Below are 24,597 nucleotides of genomic sequence, written 5' to 3' on the forward strand. Positions count from 1 at the left end.
AAAACACAGGAACAAATCATGGAAAATCTGACAAAAAACAAAAACCCCTCTGACCTCACCCAATACAAACAGCTCTGAAACCAGGTTAAACACCTAGTACTACAAAACAAAAAAGAACACTACCTTACATTAAAAAATCAACACAAGCAAAACCCAAAGAAATTCTGTAGCTCTCTAAACTCTTTATTAAACCCATGTTGTAGTAATCCTTGCCCTGACCCAAATAAAACACCCATTGAAATTGCTGCAACCTTCAACTCCTATTTCATAGATACTATAGCCAATCTAACCACTACCTTTCCCAAGACCAACTTGTCCACCACAGACCTCTCCACAGCTAACACCAGTACACCCCCTATTCCCAACTTTACTCTGTCACCTATACCCGCCTCGACTATTAAAAAATTGCTTCTAAAACTCAAGCCATGCACAAATGCCCCTGACAATATACCTGCAAATCTCAGCCAACTCAAGTGATTACGCTATCAGCATACTTCTCAACACATCTATCCAAGAATCCTATATGCCCATCATCTGGAAAAAAAGCTTATATCCTCTCTCTACACAAGGGGGGGACCCCAACATCGACACCACCAACTTCCGCCCCATTGCTATACTATCACCCATCTCTAAGATTCTGGAAAAATTTATTCATTCTCAACTTCTTCACCATCTGACTCACAACCACATTCTTTCCCACACCCAACATGGATTTAGGCCAGGACATAGTACCACCACTGCCCTCATATCCTTCATGGACACTGTCAACCGAGCTTGTGATGCTGGTAAAATCATATTGTCACTATTTCTTGATCTTTCTAAAGCTTTTGATACTATATCACACTCACTCCTTCTAACAAAACTCTCTAACATAGGTACCTCACCTCAGACTCTGATCTGGTTCACTAATTACCTCACTAACAAGCAACAATCAAGTAAAACACCACCACCACTGGTGTTCCTCAAGGCTTCATTTTAGGCTCACTTCTGTTTAGCATATTTATCAGTAACTTTCCCACCATACTCTCGCAAGGCTCAGTAATCCAGTATGCAGATGACTCCACTATCATCTGCACTGCAAACAACTCCTCAGAAGTACACCAACTCACCCAAAATGCCCTCACCTTCCACTGAAATTTGGATGTTTAATAATCATCTTGCCCTAAACCCCAATAAACCAGACTAGTAATCTTTGCCCCCAAAAAGTTCACACCCCTACAAAAAGAGAACTTCACCATTCAATCCCTAAATGGTACCACCATCGACATTGTACCTAGCACAAAACTTCTAGGTGTCATCATAGACAAAAACCTCACAGTCGACCTGCACATCCAATCCAATGTCAAAAAGACACATCAAAAGCTTGGCACTCTCTACCGACACAAATATCTACTCAGTGCATCAGCCCGACTTTTCCTTGCTTCTTCTTTTCTGTTACCCTCTCTTTTTTATGTTGCCCCCCTCCTTACCAACATTCAGTCCTCTCTAAAGTCTAAACTAGACTCATACTACAACAAAATTGCTAAGTTTGTAACTAATGCCTCATACTCATCCCACCACTGCTTATCATTATGTAACCTATTGGCTTGAACTCCCCAACTATCTCACCTTTATTTAACTAACTACAGCTCACAAACTCATTCATAACCCATCCACGTGCCCTGCTCTGTCTTCTATACTTACTTTATACCATCCTAACAGACAACTCCAATCCAACAACCAACTGCTTGTAAATGTAGAAAAACCCAAACTTTCAGCTGGCCAGATGTTTTACTCCTTTACCATTGCAAACCTTTGGAACTCCCTCCCCCAACACTTAGATCCACCTGCTCAGTAACCCTTGTCAAGATATCTCTGAAACAATACCTCTCCTCATCTTGGCTGTGAACATGTGCTAACACCACATCTCATATAACCTAACTTCAACCATCACAACTATTCTCACCCACACTCTACTACTCTGGCATCCTCCTTTCACATCCACCTGTCTTTTTACTTACTCTGCCTTTCCATCCTGTCCACTTCCCTCTTCTACTAACCCCCATTGTCCTATCATTGATTCCTCCTGTCTACTTCCTTCTCTTTCTAACCCTTACAAACCTACCATTGAACCAAGCAATACATTCAGGTTCTCTCACAGCCTACCTTAATATCATATCACCACATATATATGAAACAATATCCACCAACTTTGCTGATTCCTGCAACAGGACTCATATAACCTATTGCTTAGCTATTACACCTCCTAATCATGTGAAAACTTTAAGTACCTAGTCTCTAATTAATTCCTATATCTGCTTTGCACCCACTGCATGAAGTGTCCTATATAAATTTTGCTAGCTGAAAACTCATACTCATATGGAATATTCTCATGTATATACTCTGTATTGCTTGTATAATATCTTTGATTTGAGAATGGTTACTCATGTACAATTTTTTTTTCACCAGTTGAATAAGCTGCCCATAATATGTACTAAATGTCTTTATTAATGTAAATTCTGTTTTGTATGTGAAATGTCTTATATGTGGAGCTTTTTTCCCCGAGACTCCACTGAAAATGGGCACTTCTGGCCCAGCTGGACCATCCCAGTAAACAAATGCAAATAAATAAATAAATAAAAATATATAAAGTGATTACCCAACTTTAGAGCTCCTTATTGAATATACCTTTGTTCAGGAATAATATACAACTTTATAATGTGTTAGATCATCTACGTGTCTTTGAGGTTTGTTTGGAGGCTGCCAAAAAACATAAATTACTCAAAGACATCGATGATTTTAAGATGGGAAACATTTTTTCCTGGCCAAAAAGGGAAATCTCACAAAGAGAAGCAAAGACCAATCGGGGTTCGATGTATCAGCTTGATGAGATAAACCTGCCTGACTCACATGCACAAGAAGCCACTCCTCCATGTAAGGATTCTGAATCCAGCCACATAAGAAGCTACAGTGAATTTCATGGTGTTTGTATGCCTTCAGCTGGCACTTACCTGCATCTTGTTTAGTTTGCCTGATCCTTTTATAATGAAATCAGCTATTTGCAAGGCTGCATTTTCAGCTGTTAATGCAAACCATTAAAGCTATATAATTTTCTAACGCAATGGGTACGGCACTGTTGTCAAGAGACAAAGGACATGCTTATCTTTGTTTCTCTTAAAGCATGCATCATGCAGTAATCAGCAAAAGTGCAGGTCAAATCAGCTACCAACACAGACATTAATAACATAAAGGGTTAAAGAGAAAGTATTACTAACCTCTACCTCCTGTGGCCATGCAGGAATGTGAAAGCGTTATAAGACAACAAAAAAGAAAGAAGAAAAAAGGAAAATGTAATCAAAGTAATGAAAAAGTGTGATAACATCTGTACGTCAGAAACTGGAACTAGTCCCAAGGTACATTTGCATAACATACTTGGGGCACTATAGCTTATATCAGCATATGGAAGCACCTCTCAACAAATGACTGGCCTGTGGGGATTTAAACCAATTTAGCTGAAATGAAACCTGAATAACATTTTTCAGTCCGTATGACTCATTTCATTTGGGAACCCAAACCTTCAAACATTCCTTACTTCTCTGATAGAGGATTTTGTAAAGTGCATTCCTAACAGAGGGAACTGGCTGTCAGCTCCAGATCAAGTTAAAACATCATGCTGTGTTGCTCTGTAGAACACAGTACACCACTCTTTCGACATGTCAGCTCTCATTATAAGAAGCTTCTTTGCAGTGCTAAGTCTGCAGTTTTCTACAAAGGCATATTCTTGAAATATGGTACAAAAATGTCTTTCAGCTTCCTTAATACAATCTGTTCAAACACATTTCATGTATTTTACTCTTAAAATGTTAAAACAATAGGGGCAAAGAAAATTAGTATGATAAATGCAAGAATATCACGCGAATGGATGGGTTCAAGAACAGATTCATTTTATTGACTGTTCACTGGAGACAGATTGCATGAGTTTCCTTGGAATAGGATACAAAATCTGACACTGAATGTCATATGATTCCTTAAAATACAGCTGACATTCAGTGAAGTCTGGTCATCAACATAGACTGGCTCACACTCAAGAAAGTCTCCTTCAGGGCTACATACATCACAGGATATCTTAATACAAAGAAAAAATAAACAGGAAAAACTCTGGCTTCAATGAAAATAAAGCCATGTTTTCTTTATAAGCTAGTATATATTACCATCACAATACTGTTAGAGTGACAGACATTCAATAAATAATGCATCCATCCATGAAAAGTCATGATAGAGTGGCTTGGATACGGAGAGCTAGGAAACAAGACAGAGAGCAATCACACAACACTCTCCTTGCCTGAGGCAAAAGTACAGTAAAAAAGATGTTTCTAAAATAGGTGAAGTATGAAAGAAAGAAACTAGAGGATCTGTCAGTGTGTTTTCCTGGACAATACCTTTGCTATGAGACAACTTTATTTTTGCCTGAACCTTTCTTTTCTCTATTCAGGATAATATTTCAAAGCCACATGTGCCTTAACTATTCCGCAGTGAGACAGGCAGTGTACTTGTGGTATTTTGCTCTGGTCTTTACTATTCCTTGGTCTCATTTGCTACAATGACACAAAATACAACAAAATCTCTTTTGCCTATTTTCTGTATGACATTCCCACAGATCTGCTTTGTCAGGCATACTGAAAGGATATAGAGAGAGGATCCTTCCATGACAATTGTGGTCTCTGGTGAAATGAACAGGAAAACTGCATCACTGTTAACTTCTCAGTACTGTTCATATATCACCTTACTCCAGGCTCTGCTTAAGTTATTGGGAGGACAGAAGGTATGCACTTCCTTACTTAGTGTGTTATACCTATGTCTAGTCAAGAGATGGGGTACTGAACATGAAAGTACATTGATGGGGAAGTGTGGTGGTAAGAATGTGTGAAGTCCCCAAATTTCTATACTTCTGATAGTATGAACTGAGCCATACTAATTATTCTATGCAATGTGCATGTCTGTGTGTAGATGTGAATGAGTAGATGTATAAATGAACATATAAAAGTTAGTACTCTGTAGCCATCTGTCTATGTGCGTGTCTCTTTCTCTATATATATTTATATAGCTAGATAGCTATGTGTCTATCTATCTTTCCATCTATCTATGTGTCTACATATTTAATAAGCAATAATACCAGACGAGGTGGGAGATATGGGGAAATTACAGACTACTAAGGGTGTTGTGAGGCTCAATGCCTCAGATGGAGACTCTCCCCACTCCTGGAAGATCTGTTATTTCCCTATAAAGTTCACTCTATAGGACATTATGGTACTTTGCACATGACCTCTGTGTATGCTGTTTATTTCACTTTTCAGATCATTAGTTGTATGTTTCTTTTGTAGTCTCTTTTTCTTTTATCCCAAAACTCAGAGAAAATTACAGAGACAGCGTACACGTGCCTCAAAAATGGAGATAAGCACCAGTCATCCCTCTGCACAAATGTGGGCCATTTACAGACAATGGAAACTACAGACCCACAAGTCTCACTAGTCTCTTATGCAAAGCCATGGAAAAAATTATCATGGACATGATCAACGATGACATAGGAAACCTCCAGACAATGGACTCAACTGAAACTGGTTTCATCAAGGGCAGGTCATGACTACTCAACCTGGTGGACTTCTTTGAAAAGGTCACCAAATCAATGGATGAGGTCAAAATGGTTCAAACTGCCTACCTTGACCTGGCCAATGCATTTGACACAATACCCCACTTGTGCATTGTTGGCAAACTCAAGAGGTTAGGTACAAACCCTTATGTCACCCCTTAGTAGCCAGCTGGCTCACATACAGGACCCAGGAAGGCAGAATTTGGAGTTCACCTCTACAAAGAGGCTAATCACAAGCAGAGTCCTCAGAGATTGATCCTGGGGCTACACTTTTTTGGTATTTACATCTCTGAAGTCAAGGCCAAGACCAATGGTCTCTGGCTGACTAAATTTGCAGATAATTGCAAATTAGGAGCTGTCACTGAATAAGCCACTGACACAAATGTTCTCCAGGAAGTGCTGAAACAGACAAAAAAATGGTGTCAGAGCCATGGACTAAAACTAAATGCCAAGAAATGCATAATAGTACACTTTGGGAAGTCATCCACCCTTGATAACTATCTACTGACAACAATAGAGGGTACTCACAAGCGGAGTTCCTCAGGGATCAGTCTTGGGACCACTCCATTTTGGCATTTACTTCTCTGAAGTCAAGGCCAACATCAATGGCCTCTGGCTGATTAAATTTGCAGATGATTGCAAATTAGGAACTGTCATTGAATCGCCCAGTGACACAAATGTTCTCAAGGAAGGGCTGATACAAACAACTGGTGTCAGAGCCATGGACTAAAACTGAATGCTAAAACATATATAATAGTACCCTTAGGGAAGTCGCTCACCCTTGGTAACTATCATATTAACAACACACTCCTAAGAGATGAACCAGTAGTCAAGGACTTGGAGACACGTATAGACAGTAATATAGCCTATGACCATCACATCTCTACAATAGGGAGGAAATCATTCTAGGTTGTGTAACTTATAAACAATGGTATGGCATTTAGGTCCAAGAAAGTCATTGTTCCACTGTATTCTGCATTCATCAGACCTGTCACTGAGTAAAATACCCCTTTTTGGTATATAACTAACCAGGCATATTCAACAATTGGAATGTCTACAGAAGTTCCTCATTAAAAGAATACAGGGTGTAAGTAACATGTCCTTTGTAAACCACCTCAAGGCCCTGTCCCTGTATTTTGTCTCCCACAGGCTGTTGAGGGGAGATCTATGCCTGGCATACAAGGCATTGTCAGACCCCACTTGGCTGGACCTTCTGCATATCCACAAAACAAACAGCAACATAATTTCCCATTCTAAAGACTTAAACCTTGCCTGTGATATAAATAGGACCTGCTGGACATAAAGGTATGCATCCCAGATACTACCTCTTCTCTGGAATAGGCTATCCATTCATGTGAAGCAGAGTTCCTCCTAACCCAGTTCAAGTACTGGATAGGGAACAGGAAATGCATCCCTGGTTTGGCACATATATCTCTAATGAATACAGGCAGCTTGTAACAGTTTATCTCCCAGGCCCCTGCTTGTAAATGTTTCCTATCCCAGGTCCCTGATTGTAAATGTTTCACCTCCCAAGCTCCTGCTTACACTTATCAAGGGTACCAGAATTAGTTAGATATTTGGGTGCATGGCTAGGCTTAAAAAGCCCCTTGTGGTCATTATCCTAGTAAACACCTATGAACCTATAAATGCATTAAATATATTAACTATACCACAACATTTCTAGTGTTCACTATATAACTCTATACTTGAATAATATTAACTATACCACAATATTTCTAGTGTTCACTATATAAATCTATAACTGTATATTTTACACAAACACACATTAGCACTTGTGTGCATGCCCTCACCCAACATAAACAGTACAATCTGTGAGGAGCTACAACCTTAAGAACTCTGAGGCCACTGTATCACAGATCCCAAGGAATTGAATAAATTACTTAAATAATGCACACCGAATCCGCGGTGGTGGTGCTGCGGTAGCATTGTCACCTGACAGTAAGACACTGTCTGGCTTGATTTTCAGCTAGAGCGTCTTCTGCATGGAGACATGCGTGAATGGGCTTACCTTTGTTGAAGGTTGTGCATCAGGGCTGGTAACTCGGCACGTAAAAATCAACTACCAATTATTAGCAGACCAGAGTTCCGCTGTGGCGATCCCTAACCGGGAAAAGCCAAAAGACAGAAGACTTAAATAATGCACACCACTCCACCCACAAAGGAATGCTTCTAACAGTTACTTTACAGTGATCAATATTCCCTCTGGATACTCAAACTATCACGCTACATTGCAAAGCTGTTCATTCTTTCCACTCCCTGTTTGGTTCTAGTCACTAACCTGAACATCTTAAGTCTGCTTTACCTAAAGGCAAATTCCTGAAGGTTAAAAGGATGTGTTCAAGGAGAGAAGATGTTTTAACAGTATCAATAAAATTAATGAATATATTCATTAAAAGAGGGTATTCTAGAAACTGTGTTTTATTTTTCAGCCTATTGGCAGGCTTCCTTTTCTCAGAGAATGTATCTTTTAGTCTGTTATAGAATATACAGATATGGTGTCTCAGTATAATAACATGTCATCTGATATGTCAGTATTTAAAAAGAACTGGAGAATATAACAGATGGATCCAGCTCTGAAAGCTAGATTACAGGATGCCTCATTATTCTCTTTTACCAGGGCCCAAAATGTCACTGATTATCTTACTTATAGCTGGTTCTGCAATTTGTCCTATAATTTGTAAAACATTTGATAGAATTAATGATGATAAGGTGGCTGTAACAGGAATCTATAACTACGCAACATGGACTGTTATTTATGTTACTTAGTGCCCATGTAAGTTACTTTATATAGGTGAAACTAAAAGGCAATTTCTACCAGGATTAAACAACAATTAAGAAAATATATATGAGAATGTGAAGTGGAGTGCACTGGTAGTTCATTTTAAAAAATGTTGCTGTCTTTTGGCTTTTCCTGGTTAGGGGTCGCCACAGCAGAACTCCGGTCCGCTAATGATTGGCAGTAGATTTTCACGGTGCCAAGTTGCCAGCTCAATGCCCAACCTTCAACAAAGACACACCCGTTCACGCATGTCTTTCGGAATGCCACTCGACCCGTGGGGAGGACATGCAGACTCCACACAGAAGGCACACCCCACACACTAGCTGAGAATCGAACGGGAGAACCACTTGCTGTGAGGCAAAATGCTACCGCTGCACCACCACGGATTTCATTTTAATAAATAGCACAGATTTAATTTATTGGATTTGAAAGTGTCACTTTTAAGTAATGTGAATTGTAATTCTAAAAAAGATGTAAAACCATTAAAAAATATTTACAGCATAAGGAAAGAGTTTTATATTGACATTTAATGCATCAGTAACTAATGGTTTAAATTCTAGCTGCAATCAGAAGGGTATTTTTAATAGATTTTAATTATAATTTATTGAGTTATTTAAAAGAGGAGTTTTTTTGTATGTTTTTATGCTTTGATTCCTCCCCAGAAGGACTGCGGTGGTGGTGCTGCGGTAACGTTGTCACCTCACAGTAAGAAGTCCTGTTCGATTCTCAGCTAGAGTGTCTTCTGTGTGGAGACATGCGTGAATGGGCGTACCTTCGTTGAAGGTTGTGTGTCAGGGCTGGCAACTCGGCATGTAAAAATCTACTGCCAATCATTAGCAGACAGGAGTTCCGCTGTGGCGACTCCTAACCAGGAAAAGCCGCAAGACACAACAACATTCCTCCCCAGAAGGCTTTTATTAAGGTGCAGGGAATATACTTCATGATAGGCTAATAGTTGTTTTCTTCTGGCTTTTGTTTTTTATGATTGTTTAAATACATTTAGTTGATACCCCTATTGTACTGGAAAGTGCAGCTGTATGATGCATGCATTCTTACTGTGTGTGTGTGTGTGTGTGTGTGTGTGTGTGTGTGTGTGTGTGTGTGTGTGTGTGTGTGTGTGTGTGTGTGTGTGTGTGTGTGTGTGTGTGTGTGTGTGTATATACACGTCTGGAGCTGCAGTTCTTGCAGTTCTGGAGCATCTACTCCTGCTAGGAGTGGAGGAGGCCTCACCCCACTTCTTATAATAAGGATGGTCAGAAAGAAGACAAGTTGAGATGTGTGCATGTCTGGCAGAAAGATATTCTAGAAAAATACACATGCGGGGATTGTATAGTGTGAGAGACTGAGTACCTCAGACATTGGCCTTTCAAGTGGGAGAGGAGTTGAACTGTGTATTGTTCACCTAAAGCAAATTTTGAGTCATTTACCTGGACTGGATTGTGAATACCCAGTATAATGTGGCTGAAGTTGTAAAATACCTCAGTAAATAACATGCACTGTGCAAAGTTAGCGTAAATAAATAATATTGAAATCACACATCGAGTCCCCATAGTGTTTGTTAATATTACAATGCACACAAACACATAAATACCCAGAAGAATAATTACATTTGTTGCATATAATGTCCTTACTGTATCTACATATTTAAAAATAATGTTGGCCCTATAAATTCTACACTCTGGTATATGTGCATCTCATGTCAACTTTGCAAATGCTCTTTTGAGATGTTAGATGTTCAGATGCTAAATGCTGCCTTAATCCTGGCCTGATTTTCACACAATCCTATCACAATTTGTCTACAGTAATCTACATTATTAAGTGATAACACTGCTGTTTTCTCTGCACTATTAAGCATAGGTAACGTTGATATGAACTATATTTATCTGTACTGCTAGGTGCTATAAATTAGTTTATATTACACACCCCTGATTGGGTAAATGGAATATTTTTAGCAGAAATAAACTACAAGTAACACTATGTTTAACAAAAACCCACATTAATTTGAACTTGCTGCCATTAAGATGCTAGTGATTATCTATTCATTCATTCATTTTTTTTTACTTGGATAGTCTCACTGGGTCTAAGATCCCAAATAAGCAGAGTCACAGGGAGAAAAGCTCCAGAAGAATATTAGACGAAAAACAACATTTAAAGAAAATATTAGATCAAAACCAGTATTTACATTTTGTAATTGTAACCTACAGTTAAAAGGATTTTAGCAGAAGGCAATGATACATACATTGGCATTCAAAGAATAGTAAAACAGACATTTAGAAGAAAGAAGAAACACAGTCTGCATTATTTGCAGTATTTGTAGTATGTGGTACAGTATACCTAACTGATATATATGTGCGGGAGATAAGTAAGCAGGGCAAGAGAAGTGAAGTGCGGAGTGTGACTTTAAGTACAGGATGATAAGGACTTAAAAAGTTGTAGTTTAGGTGAGGAAAGTAGAAACAGAATTAGCATGAGACTCATAATTCTGAACTGTCCCTGATCAGTTTTAACTCTGTCCCTTTTAATCCCCACTAAGATTGATGACGAGTTATAGAGTTATAGACTTATTTTACTTCAGAAACTGTATATTGTCTCATTACCTCATTTTGTCAATGTATTGAGTACTAATATTTTAAACGTGTTCCTCATTATTTGTGGATTTGTCCCTGATTGTAATGAGATTTGTCCCTGATTGTAATGAGATTTGTCCCTGATTAATTAAAAGCTAATATGAGACTGAAGATCTATAGGAGGGGAAATATAGAGGAGAGGGAGACTGAGTAGTGTAGTGAAAGATAAATATAAGGAGGTGCAGAAGTAATTAAGGTAGATAAGTGAGACAGTGGAAGAAAACAGTAATTTTTTATTGTAGAAAAGCGACAGAGAATAAAATGTGGGAGAAGTGAGTATTGTGATTAAAAGGAAAAGGGAAATAAGGGAGTACAGGGGATGAACCAGGTAGAGAAAAGGTAAAGTTATGTGAAAGATTATATATAGTACAGATGTGTAAAATGTAGTTTTAGGAAAGTGAAGGGGACAGTATTCCACTGGGGTATAGAATTCATAGTTTGGGGAAGGAGGGATGTATGACACATGAGAAATGAATAATGAAAATTTATTTAATGATCAAACAAATTCAGTTTTCAGACTATAAATATTCAGTAGCATAGGGGAAGGCAGATACTATCATTCAAATGGATTATAAACTGAAAAGAAAGTTGCTGCAGAAGCAATCATTGCCCACAGTGCCAGTGGCACAAGGAACATGTAGATGAAGTCGTCCAGTGACAAGACATAGAATCCATGCTCATTTTTTAGTGTTTGGAAACACTCAGCTTTAGACCAAAAGATCTTTTATACAACAACATTATTTTTAAAAAATAGATAAGAAAATATCTTTCAAAAGTAACTCTGGTGTATAAAACTACCAACCACTGCTTCATTATGAGTAATGAATGTTTTACCCACACCAGGTAAAACCAACCTATTTGGCCTTCTCCCTTGTGGGAAACTGCACTGTTTGTGGGTGAACCTTACATTATCCTGTGCTGAGTGGTAATTATTAATATAATATTGTAAGAGACTTTTCTGTGTGGAAGATTTTCAGTTCATATATTTCTAGTTAATCACTGCATATTAATCAGATCAGACAATAGTAGCAGACAGCTACTAAGTAGGGATGGACCAGCTCGAATGTCACACTGATGGGGGAAGGGATGTGAATTTAACATGTGCACCAATAACACTTTGTTTTAGAGCACAATAAACCACTCCCATGCCTGATAAAAAGTATATATATATATATTTAGAAAGCTTGTGAGGAAATTATTACTCTATTTTTGTTTTACTTGGATTGCTTGTCTGTGTACTTGATAAAGGATTTTTGACTGGAAACAGACTGCCTGCCTTGCTTGGATTACTTAAGAATACTTAGTTGTTGTTGTTGTCTTTCGGCTTTTCCCGGTTAGGGGTCGCCACAGTGGAACTCTGGTCTGCTAATGATTGGCAGTAGATTTTGATGAACGCTGAGGTGCCAGCTTGATGTTCAACCTTCAATGAAGGCACGCCCATTTACGCATGTCTTTCGAATGCCCACCCAACCACGGGGAGGACATGCAGACTCAACATAGAAGGCACTCCAAGTGAGAATCGAATGGGAGAACCTCTTGCTGTGAGGTAACAATAATGCTGTACAATTATATTGTTTGTATCTTTCGGCTTTTCCCGGTTAGGGGTCGCCACAGCGGAACTCCAGTCTGCTAATGATTGGCAGTTGATTTTTACGTACCGGCTTGCCAGGCCTGATGCACAACCTTCAACGAAGGTACGCCCATTCACGCATGTCTCCACGCAGAAGATGCTCTAGCTGAGAATTGAACCGGACAGCGTCATACTGTGAGGCGACAACGCTACCGCAGCACCACCACTGCGGCTAATGCTGTACAATTATATATTTTCTATTATTACTTATTATTACTTTTTGTTTTGTTTTGTTTTAACTTAAGACGAGTTTATGTTCACTACTTCTGCTACTATTGTCTGATCTGATTAATATGCAGTGATTAACTAGAAATATATGGACTGAAAATCTTCCACACAGAGAAGTTTCTTACACTGTTTTGTTTTTGGACCCACTATACTTTAGTGGGTTGTTTTGAGACTTCGGGGATGCCACGGAGATTACTTGTTTTTTATTAATATAATATTCCGACCTCACTTGCACATTCTGTTGTCGCTACTTGTTTACTTTATTAATGTTGCCATGTTCTTTAGCAACATTTTTATTATACTATTTATATAGTTATTGTATAGTTTGTTTTTTCAATGTATCATAGCAGTACACCATCACTGGTAACACCTAAACATGGACATCAAAACAAGAAATTAACTAAATATTTCACTACTTTGAGATAAGGCCAGTTTAGCACAAGTGTATAAGGTTAGACAGTCAACACATGCAAAACATAATCCATCAAGGAGCGTGACATCCATACAAGTTCCAACAAATATGAAAAGACTTTATTCACAAATGTACCCTGTTATAGGTTCATATATAATGCCATTGTGGGTCATTTTAAGCCCAGACAATTTCCCCTTCAAAGGTGAAAATCAAGCCCCATACCTTGTGTTTATAAGGTAAACACCTTAACTATTATACTAACCTGCAAAAAGTGGCGAATAACTAAACAGGTGATAACAGTTAAAACCTATTAAATAAGTTATCCTTCACTTTTTGTAATCAACATTTTATGTATCCCCTTCTGATGATATGGAAACACACAGACACTGTTTAAAAATACTTTTTTTTCATGTTTTTGGTAAAGATATATCCTTGTGCATTTTTGCTTAAATATGCATATATTTTCTTTGTTTCTGCTGTTATGAATGGTAGCAAACCTTTTAAAGTAAGTGTGTAATACAGTAAAATACATATGACAATAAAAACATTATGTATATATAAAGGCTGCAGCAAGGTCGTTACAGTCTTGGTAAATGTCTACATGAAGAGTAACACTGACTAACTTACAATGCAGACTACATTGTCTATAAAGGTGGAAACTTCCAGAGTACGCATGTTGCAATAAGAAAGTAAAATAGGTTATGCTGTACATGCGTACCCCTTCTGGTGGGCAGTAGCAAGGCCCGCCTAGATCATACCCACTGCCCAACAGTTCAGGACTGTAATATATATGTATATATATATATATATATATATATATATATATATATTCCATATATACACACACATATATATTTTATGTTTTTTCAGGGGGCTGCACCCACCTGCACCCCCACACCCCTTGCAAATTAAATATACCAACTCTGAGATTGCAGTACATTGAGGAAAAGGGTAAACACCCACAGCATGCCCACATCTGCGCTCGGTGGGGTATGCACTTAACAGTATCACCATAAAATATAAGGACAGTTACTGGCAGATGTAGTCCTCATATGTTTTATTAATACTCTAGTCTTCATATTCCTTAACAGTTATACTGGGGAGCTAGTCTGATAAGTATTTGGAGAACAAATTGTACAGCGAGCAAGTTTCCTTCTACATTCACACACAATAATACCTTCATGTTAAGGTCTTCTTTACACAACAATGTTTTCCCATGATAGACATGTCCAAGCATGTCAAACTTTCTTTTTCACTGGCACTTTCATTTCATGATACAGAAGTAGTACTCACACTAAATATGTGCTTGTCCTTTGCAAATATTTGTACATATTTGGTCTGAGTTTACCACAGTTAGATCATATCACCAAGTACGAGTTACACTTCATTTCTTTTCTTAAATTAGGAAATGCAACTTCAAACTGCAGTATAAAAAGGATTTCTTTGCTGAGAGCAAAGGGAACAAGCCCCCATGTGGAGACTTCACCCCTTACACTGTACTTAAAAATATCAACTCCTCAGTGACACAGCAGTTGAGAAAATGAAAAAAAAAAATCTTTGCAGTGCACTGCCAGCTTACCTAATTAAAGGACATGCAGTTTTGAGAAACTACAATCAAAGTAACCCGGTAAAAAGCTCATAGATGACTACATTCAATGTATTGTAGGAAACCTTTGTTTACTAACATCAAAATACTTCTTGATAAACTAAAGTGTCAACAAAATATTGTTTCAGTCTTATGGAAATTACAAAATATAGTAAAACATCTGATTCAAGCTAAATATATATATTTATATCCATGTGTTTGTGCGTGGGGTAACACCAGTTATGAAATACCAGGTTTAGTCTTTGAAACACATCAAAATACTGATGAATGAGATAACGTTGTTTGTCTTTCAGCTTTTTCCCGGTAAGGGTTTGCCACAACGGACCTCCGGTCTGCTAATGATTGGCAGTAGATTTTTACGAAATGCTAAGGTGCCAGCTCAACGCCCAACCTTCAACGAAGGCACGCCCATTTATGCACGCATGTCTTTCGAACGCTACCCAACTGCAGGGAGGACATGCAGACTCCGCACAGAAGGCACATTCAAGCCAAGCCGAGAATCGAACGGGAGAACCTCTTGCTGTGAGGTAACAACGCTACCGCTGTACCACCGTGGCATGATGAATGAGATAATGCTTATTCAAAATGTGTGGATCAAAACTATCAATAGGGATACAGCAAGATATTTTTAGTAATAAGTTTAAAGATCAGAAGGGAAAGCAAATTGTGTGCAACAGGAACACATCAATCCTGGCAAGCCAGCTTGAGTGAAAGTTTTAACAGCTCAATTCATCCATATAAAAAATGCAAAATATGCTAAATCCTCTCACTTAAACAGTAAGGTGTGCCTGGGCACTCTTTTGTTATGAACAGAAGTAGTCAGAGCCATAACAACTTAGTTATAGTTACACTTCATAAAGTGTAAGGGAAGCCAAGTGCAAGTTAACACTTTTGTGGTGGTATGTGCTAAACACAACGTTAACACTGCAGTAAAAGTTCATACTAACCACATCATTAATGCTATGTGTGTGTGTGTGTGTGTGTGTATATATGTGTGTGTGTGTGTGTGTGTGTGTGTGTATATATATATATATATAAATGTGTGTGTGTGTGTGTGTGTGTGTGTGTATATATGTGTGTGTGTGTGCGCACGCGCGCGCACGCGCGTGTGTGTGTATATATATATATATATATAAATGTGTGTGTGTGTGTGTGTGTGTGTGTGTGTGTGTGTGTGTGTGTGTGTGTGTGCGCGTGTGTGTTTTTGCATATGTGCATGAGTGTGTGTGTGTGTGTGTCTGTGCATATTTGAGAAAGGAGTCTGCAGGGACAGGTATGTGTCTTAGAGACTGTCCCGTCTCTGAATGAGGCTTTCCATTCATGCGAAGCAAAGTTCTTCCCTGCCCTTATTTAAGCAAAACTTGGATCGGTGGATGGGGAATTATACATTTTTCCCTTGTCTGGCATGTATGTCTCTGTTAGAAAGAGGAAGCTTGCAAATACTCGACCCTTCATGCCGATGTTTATATAATCCCACGTAACTTACAGGACCAATACCATTCTAATATTTCTGAGAAGAATGGCTAGATGTAAAAAGGCCCGTTAGGGCTGTTAACCTTTTACTCTGCAATAATCTTTCTACAAAAGGGGACCAATGTCCTTTTCAAGGTATTTGTAAGTGGGTGTTGTTAGTGAATTCTCAGGGTAATTATATTACATTTTGGAGGCAGGGGAGACAGAGATCTCCTGAGAATTTGGAAATGAACCACCTCCATTCATACTCGAATATTTTAAAACAAATTTTTAATTTGTGTTTTCTACTTGTGTGTAGAATTATGCTATGTGTCATTTGTCTTTGTTTAAAGATAATCTAATCTGAATATGCCGGTTCACTTCTAATATATTGAAGATTCACTTTACTTGTTCAGAACCAAAAGCTCTCCTTTCAGATAGAAAAGTTCTTCATGTGTTCCTATAGCAAAGTAAGTTTTAGTACAAAAATCTAAAAATTCTACCCTATTTAGAGAATGCGTTCCTTTCTCAATTTGCTTTTCCAACTGAAGTAAGCCTTATCAATTCCCCTCATGAATTATTTATATGCAACCTACACAAAGTAAGAATTAACTGCTGATTGCTTGTTAATAGAGTTTTTAAGTAGAGACGTGGTTAGAATTACTCATAAGTGATAAGAATAAATTCTGCCAGACATAAAACTTGTTTCATTGATCTCAGTGAATCATTATGCAGGTAAGAAATCAGTACACAAGAAGGTTAAGTGAAGAAATAAAAGAGGGAAAAGTCTCATGTAAGACAACAAGAACACTTCAAAAAACTTAAGTAGTTTAGTTAGTTAAAAGTTGGGGGGGGGGGGTTGGACACTGGATTGCCTAAAAAAATAAAAAAATAAATATAAACAGAATTCATCAGGGTGGGGGCTAGTTTGTGTGACAAAAAATACAAGACACTGTAAAATAGGGACTGGGTGGAAGTGAATGGGAGAGGGCTAAACATGTAGTACAAGGAATTTCAGAAATCACACACCAAGTCACACCTGACATAATCAATATTTGTGTCAATATATACAAATGTAGGTATATAGAATGAGACAATGCATCACATCACCACCATTATCACACAGCCATACACAGACACACAACATGCGCACATGCACAAACACACAAAGAAATACATGCACGCACACACACACACACACACACACACACACACACACACACACACACACACAGATATATACATGTATATACACACACACACACACACACACACACACACACACACACACACACACACACACACAGATATATACATGTATACACACACACACACACACACACACACACACACACACACACACACACATATACGTACTACTTGTACATGTGCATGCATATGTGCATTTGTGTGTGTTATGCATATGTGTGTGTGTGTGTGTGTGTGTGTGTGTGTGTGTGTGTGTGTGTGTGTGTGTGTGTGTGTGTGTGTGCATGCATAGGTACTTGCAATGCCCAGTCCTAAAAATGAACAAGTAAGAGACTAAGTTTAAGGATTTTTTTAACAAAATTACTACCACATTTGTGAATGTGTAACCTTTGTATTTACCTAGCATAAATACTATCCAACATCCCCATAATGGTAGACAATTTCTGCTTTCCTTTCAGAGTGACTAGCAAAAACAATATATGTGAACAAAACTTGGAGTTATTTGGGAGGGACAGGTTCCTTTTGCCTTTCTGTCCAGCATACTAACAGGCAGTATAAATCTCACTCACAAAGGATCTAGCCGTATTACAGCCAAAGAGCTCCCCATAAGCTCTTCTCTTCCTCTGAGCCTAAAACCTAACCTGACATAATAGTAAAAGTAAACACCTGCACAACCCACTTTAACCTCTACCACCTCTGCTCTCTTTCACTTCTCTTCCCCCCTCTTTCCCAGTTGCCTTTTCCTCCCTACACTTCAAGTACCTTCTAATCTAGGAACATACTCCTGTTCCTCAGCTGGGAACTTCTAACCTTCTAACTTCTTTATCTTAAAATATAATTTGCAACAACTTATTTCTGTTCTTTAGCTTAAAATAAAATCTGCACCCACAATTTCTTCTCAATAAATTCCCTGTTCCTACTCTATATCATACCTTCATAAATACTTGACACCATGAAACCACATCATTTATGTTGTTCTCTGACTCTTAATGATTTTTGAATTGTGTTTCTCCTTACTTTGACTGTAACTGTGAACACACTGTGTAACACAATCTTATTTAATTGTAATCTTACCTCATTTAATTTTGATTTTTATGTGAATAATTGTGTATAACTGTGTATATATTCTTATCTCATTTAATTTTTTTATGTGAATAACTGTATAATCACTATGTAATGCGGAGCTTTTCTCCCCAGGCCTCCACTGAAAATGGGCTTCCTGAGCCCAGTGGACCTCCCCGGTCATCAAACTGAAATAAATAAATAAATAAAAAAAATAAGAAATTAAGCATGACCCTGAGGTTTAGAGGGATAAAGTTCTTGGCATGACCCAGCTGACCTGCATTTGAGTAGTAGGTTGGGCACTGGAAGAGCCAGGTGGAGGACAATAGGAGAGAGCAGTAAATGTCACTCTGGTGGAAAAAGATGTGGTTTGCAACTCGTCAGTGCTCCAGGACAAGTTGTGGCTTGCATGAAGGCAGCTGACAATAGAGACAGGCTTGGCATCCCAAATAAGTGATGGGAGCATGTACATGTCAGGGGAAGGGGTCTACTGTTATGTGATGCCTTTGTGGTGCCGACGTCAACCAGCAGGGTGGGGTGTTATGGTGAGTTTAGGTTTAGGGAAAAAATGCCTAGGTAGCCTGTATACCTCTCAAATGTTATTCATTTTCAGGGATGTCTTTAAGTTTGATTTAAATTTTATCTTTGTCCCTCTTAATCCCTTGTAAAACTAGTGACTTCTGGACAAAATGTAGTGGATTACACTAAATAAAATGCCAATAATTACAGTTATAGATGTCTTTTATATAAGAAAATGCATGCTGATTCATATTCTGTTATCCTGTCAATGTTTCAGGCAAATGATACTAATATGTTAAAAATGTCCCTGGTTATTTCTGTATTTGACCCTGATTCTGTTGAAATATGTCCCTGATAAATTGAGAGTTATGTTAGCCTGTTTCTGGAATGACACAGGACAGTGATTAGAAGAGGTGCCTGTCTAATGGTTGCCTTTGGGTCTCAGTTGGATGGATAATCCCGACATAACTGATTAATTGGACAAGGACACCCTAGTCATGGTTGAGATCAGACTAGTATTGGCACCTAGTGTCCTCATTTGGGGAAACAAGGTATACTATCTTCATGGTGGTGAAAGGCACCCAAATCTTTAGCATGTAAGTGAAGTCATGAAGCACCTTCATGGATGCCTGGATGATAACCGCTCTGGGCAGCTCTCATATTTTTCCTAGGGATACCCGGTACTGGTAAGAAAACATTCCACAGAAGATGCCTGATGTTCGGCACACATGGGAACAAAAAGCACATGGAAAAAAGAGAAAACCACATTAAATTAATATTTTCTTGTCCTGTATTTTCTCAGGAAGTATCACTTTAAGGACATCTACATCCTAAGCACAGTATTTCCTTTTCTCAGAGTACACTGTCTTCCCTACAAAAAGATTCCTCATACTTCCAAATGTAAAAAAAAAGCATTTTATGCTATCATTGCTTCTACTTTGTTATTCACACTCACAGGGGTCATAAAGCTGTTCAGGTTTTAGGCAGTCATGGCATTACTGCCATTTATAGCTGTGTTCTTTCCCCTCTTCTGGAGTAATAATGCACCCATGCCTTTACTTAGATCAGAATGTTATGTATGACTCCAAAATAATTTAAACATCTGAGAATATTTGCAAAGTGAATTGGTTATAGATAAAAGATGAATATGTCAAATGTTACTGAGCTAGCCACTATCAAGAAGCACACAAGAGCATGTTTATATAAAGTATCATGTGAAATAAAATAATTAATTTGATGCAAAATTGCTATTATTGTGCAAAGATATTTGCGTGAGTACCAAGTATACATTTCAAATTGTATATTTGCTGGACATATTTCTAGGGAAACTTTAATTTGTGTATAATTAAGGTTAATAAATTAATTGCTAATTTACTGTGAAACTGCTACAAAAAAGATTTAAGTATGAATACAAATGAACAGTTTTGCTGGCATGACCAAGAACAGAGACCTTTTTTGATGTGTATTGCCACTTATGATCAACTAATTAGCAGAGATTTTCTAAGGCCAGATATTTACTCTTGTTGAGTGAGGAAGGCAAGGTGGGTAGCAGTGCTGAGATAACTTGAAACTCATATTACCTTTTTAAAAGGCTATGTTATCTCAGTTAGTTGCACTCACCTCATTAAACACGTTTTTAAGGAATGTATAACAGATATGTAGGACATTAAATCTGTAAAAGTCACAGCAAATCAATCACTAACACTCCTATCAATAATTCTCAAGGATTTAGCAATATTTCTCACTGCTTCCATTCTAAGTAAATGGAAGTATGATCTGACAGAAGTGACTAGGGCAATATAAGTTCAGGAGCTGTTGTGACATGTTGCATTATAGGCAAAAGGTTGTTTCCAGAATAACATGACCATGTCAGCATGTCTGCCACCCTGAAGCCATTCTGGATTACAAAAAAAAATAGTTATAAATAGTTATCGTGGCACTGGAAGGTTTGTATTGTGTAAGACATTCATGACAAAATAATATATACTTTTTTTTTCAATTTCTGCCCATACTGGTCCTTTAAATTCACTTTTGGAGGGAAACACAGTACATCACCTTTCCAGCATTGATGGCCACTAAAATATCATCCGACCTTTTAAAAAAGAAATGAAAAAAACAGATATAAATTAACTTTTAGGAAAACATCTTCTGTTTTACATCATAGTGTCACTGCTGATTCTAAAGTGAAGGAATTTAATTCCTGAATAAATTGTCTTTGAGATGTAAATGAGTCTGTCTCTCATCAATGCCACCAAAAGTAACCACATTACCACTGCCAAACACATAATGATTGTTAAAGTAGAGAACCTGCCATTGTGCACATAACATATATTACCTTATTCAGATGCACATCCACAAAACAAGTAGCATCAGAAACACCCAATCCAAGGATCTGCACCTCATCTACAACATAAATAAGACAACATGCTGGAGGGACAGATATGTATCTCAGAGAGTGCCTCTTCTGTGGAACAGGCTTCCCATCCACATTATGCAGAGTTTCTCCCTGCACCTATTCAATCCCAACTTGGATCAGTGGATGGCAAACTGCACATTTACCCCTGGTACGGTACCTATGTCACTATTAGAGAGAGACATCTTATAAATGCTCATCTACCCATGATACAGTTTTAAATAGATAGATAGATAGATAGATAGATAGATAGATAGATAGATAGATAGATATACATATTCCCGCAAAATCCTGTGGGACCAAAACCCAGCTAAAATTTTTGAGAACCATGCCTAAGCTTAAAAAGGTCCACTAGGGTCGATAGCCTAGTAATCCTATATGATCGTATGATCTTATAAATCAGCTCATCATACAATAAGCCTTGTATCTTCATTAAAACTATTTTACTACAGAAATGATCAGATCCTTATTGGAAAAAAAGCAGTGGGAGTGGAAAGACAGATGCAATCGACATTGTATTATTTCACTCTGTAGCACTGTTCGCAAATCAAGAGAGCAAATAGCTGTGCTCTTGAGATGACATTTTGAATGGCACTAAAACTTATTTTCTGTGATAAAGCTTCTACATCCCCACACAGGAAGCTTTGCCCCCTCTGTACCTTACTTAATTATTGTTGCCCATGAAAGTTCATAACTCATGTGTAAAGGTTGTTACTACCCTGAATTTGGAGTACAGTTTTCAGAAAACAACCATTTGCCTTTTTAGCATGTGAATGGCTATACAAATCCCCAACAGGATCACTTCAATATTGATGACATAGCTCATATATAATTTTGTTGACTATGAAGTCAACCAAATCGTAAAAAAAAAACAAACGTAAGCATGCAGTCCCTTCAATATACAAATGCTATTTCAATTGTTATATTTTGCATTTACAGTGCCTGCTATCTGCCTTCTATTGGAAATACTTCAATTATGCCCATTTTCAACAAAGCATTCAAAAAGTGGTCTTCTGAAAAGCAATTATATGCAGGGGAAAGCCTCTTACAACCCCGTATCTAATATGGTAAGCTTCGGGCTTCTGCAGCGCCCAAAAATGGAAAAATATTTGACTTTTATTCCAGTGTGCTCCAAAACCCACAAATTCAAGTAGTTACAAAGGTTCTACAATACTATCAGTAATATAAGATATTTTTTCTTTGATCAGCTACAAAGAAATTTTAGCATTTAAGGTTGTAGCAAACCAGATTTCAGATTACATTTTCTACTTTTTTTCTGCAACATTGAAACAGCTTAATAACACATATAATACATGCACAGCTTCAAACAACTTTGACCCATCAACACATTAGCTATGTATCTTTGGGATTTGGGAAGAAATGTAAGTACCTGGAGAAAACCCATGAAAACATAAGAAGGACATGGAGACTCAGCACTGCACATACATAAGGCCCCATATTTGCGAAGCAAAATGAAAAACCTCTTGCTGTAATGTGACATCACTATTCACTGTGCCAGCATTGTACCCTATGTGTTGCCTAGAAGGATAGTTATTAGACTGTGTGTTTTTTTCTCCCCTTCTGTCACTCTAACAGCCACCCCAGTGACCTATGTCTTCTGCTAGGTTTATCTGTATTTTAATCACCCCAGTTCAGTGCCCAAATTTTTTAAAAGCAGGGGTCAGCAAGGATCCTGAGGGCATACAGGGGGGGTCTTTGCTCTCCATCCTGTATTTGGTAAGATCTGCTTCATGACTAACCCTGTTTCTCTCCCTTCCTTAATTCTCTATATAGTATCACTTGGGGGTCATACAGTTCTGCCTTATCCTCACCCTTCCCCCCCTTTGGCTTATGCCTTCTGGTGTGACATCCCTGCCTCCACCAGGGATTGTCACAGGCAAAAACCAAAGAACCACACACACACACCAGGAATGTCAGCACCCACCCCTCTCTGCTAATCCACTCCACTGGATGCCTAAATCGTTAATCGAACCTGGGTCAGTTGGGTGATAGTCAGGCCATTATCCTTCTTCATCACAAAAGCAATTAGTTATTAGGATGTGGTTTTAATAACTACATATACATTTAATAATATTCTGCAATTCCTTTGTTGATACTTCTGAGATTCCTTCACATTTCTTTCAAGTATCTTCTGACAGCTCATTAACCTCAGTAAAAGCCATCTAATTTCTACTGTACTACAACTTCCAGGACCTCAGGCTTGAGTTTGAAATTAGATGTTTGGGTTATAACTGATGGAATGTTAAATCATCAGCAATTAATAAATAACACTTGACCTTCAAATTTCTGACTCCCATGGAGAGATCTGTGGCTGCTCTATTTACAGTTTTACTTTATGTCATTGTTAAGTAATATCATTGCACATTCTTCAGTGCTCCTTATTGCAACAGAGATGTTTTCTGTTTGTTTTACTTAAGTTACCATATTTCACATTCCAAAAATAGGAAATTTTCTTATTGAAACTTCAGATTTTTAAATACGGTCCACATTCTTGATGAATGCAAATGTGTTATTTTTACTTTATTACCCACATTTAGACTCATTCTTGCAGAATATTAGTAGCTGATGTTCCTTCTTAACAACAATAAGATTTCACCCACAGTGTAAAACAACAATAAGATTTCACCCACAGTGTAACAGTTATCTGTCACTTCTTTTTTCTCAATGTGTTAAACAGAAAAAATCTACACCATGGAATGCATAAAACTGAATCTAGAGATAAGGTTATCACCCAGTGCCTTCCCTTGCTCTGGTATAGACTCATCATGCATGTCAAGCAGAGTGATTCCCTGTCTGCCTCAAATACAGCTTCGAGAATGTGTACCCCAAAATATACTTTAAGAGTTACAAGGCTTGCCCTCCTCGATAATGTTGGTAGAACCTGAGGGTGGTTCTTGGCAAGGCACATTTCCTGTGACTCTTTATGACTCCTGCATTTCTAAAAACGTTTGCATGCATTTTCTGCAGAAATATAAAGATATTTTTCACTTTT

General features: G+C 38.0%; 1 protein-coding gene across 2 annotated transcripts in view; it reads right to left on the reverse strand.

Annotated features, from left to right (window-relative positions):
* SPOCK2 (SPARC (osteonectin), cwcv and kazal like domains proteoglycan 2) overlaps nt 1-24,597 on the reverse strand; it is a 1,197,555-nt gene that overhangs the window by 757,015 nt on the left and 415,943 nt on the right. Inside the window, exon 2 of one of the 2 annotated variants that reach the window (XM_044056621.1) lies at nt 3,255-3,263. The exons of the other annotated variant lie outside the window; for it this stretch is intronic. Coding sequence (XP_043912556.1) covers nt 3,255-3,263 — 9 coding nt within the window. The remainder of the gene's footprint in view (nt 1-3,254; nt 3,264-24,597) is intronic. 2 annotated transcript variants of the gene reach the window in all.

The sequence above is a fragment of the Protopterus annectens genome, chromosome 14.part0 (genome assembly GCF_019279795.1).
Source record: "Protopterus annectens isolate FY-2018-M chromosome 14.part0, PAN1.0, whole genome shotgun sequence".
NCBI lineage: Eukaryota > Metazoa > Chordata > Ceratodontiformes > Protopteridae > Protopterus > Protopterus annectens.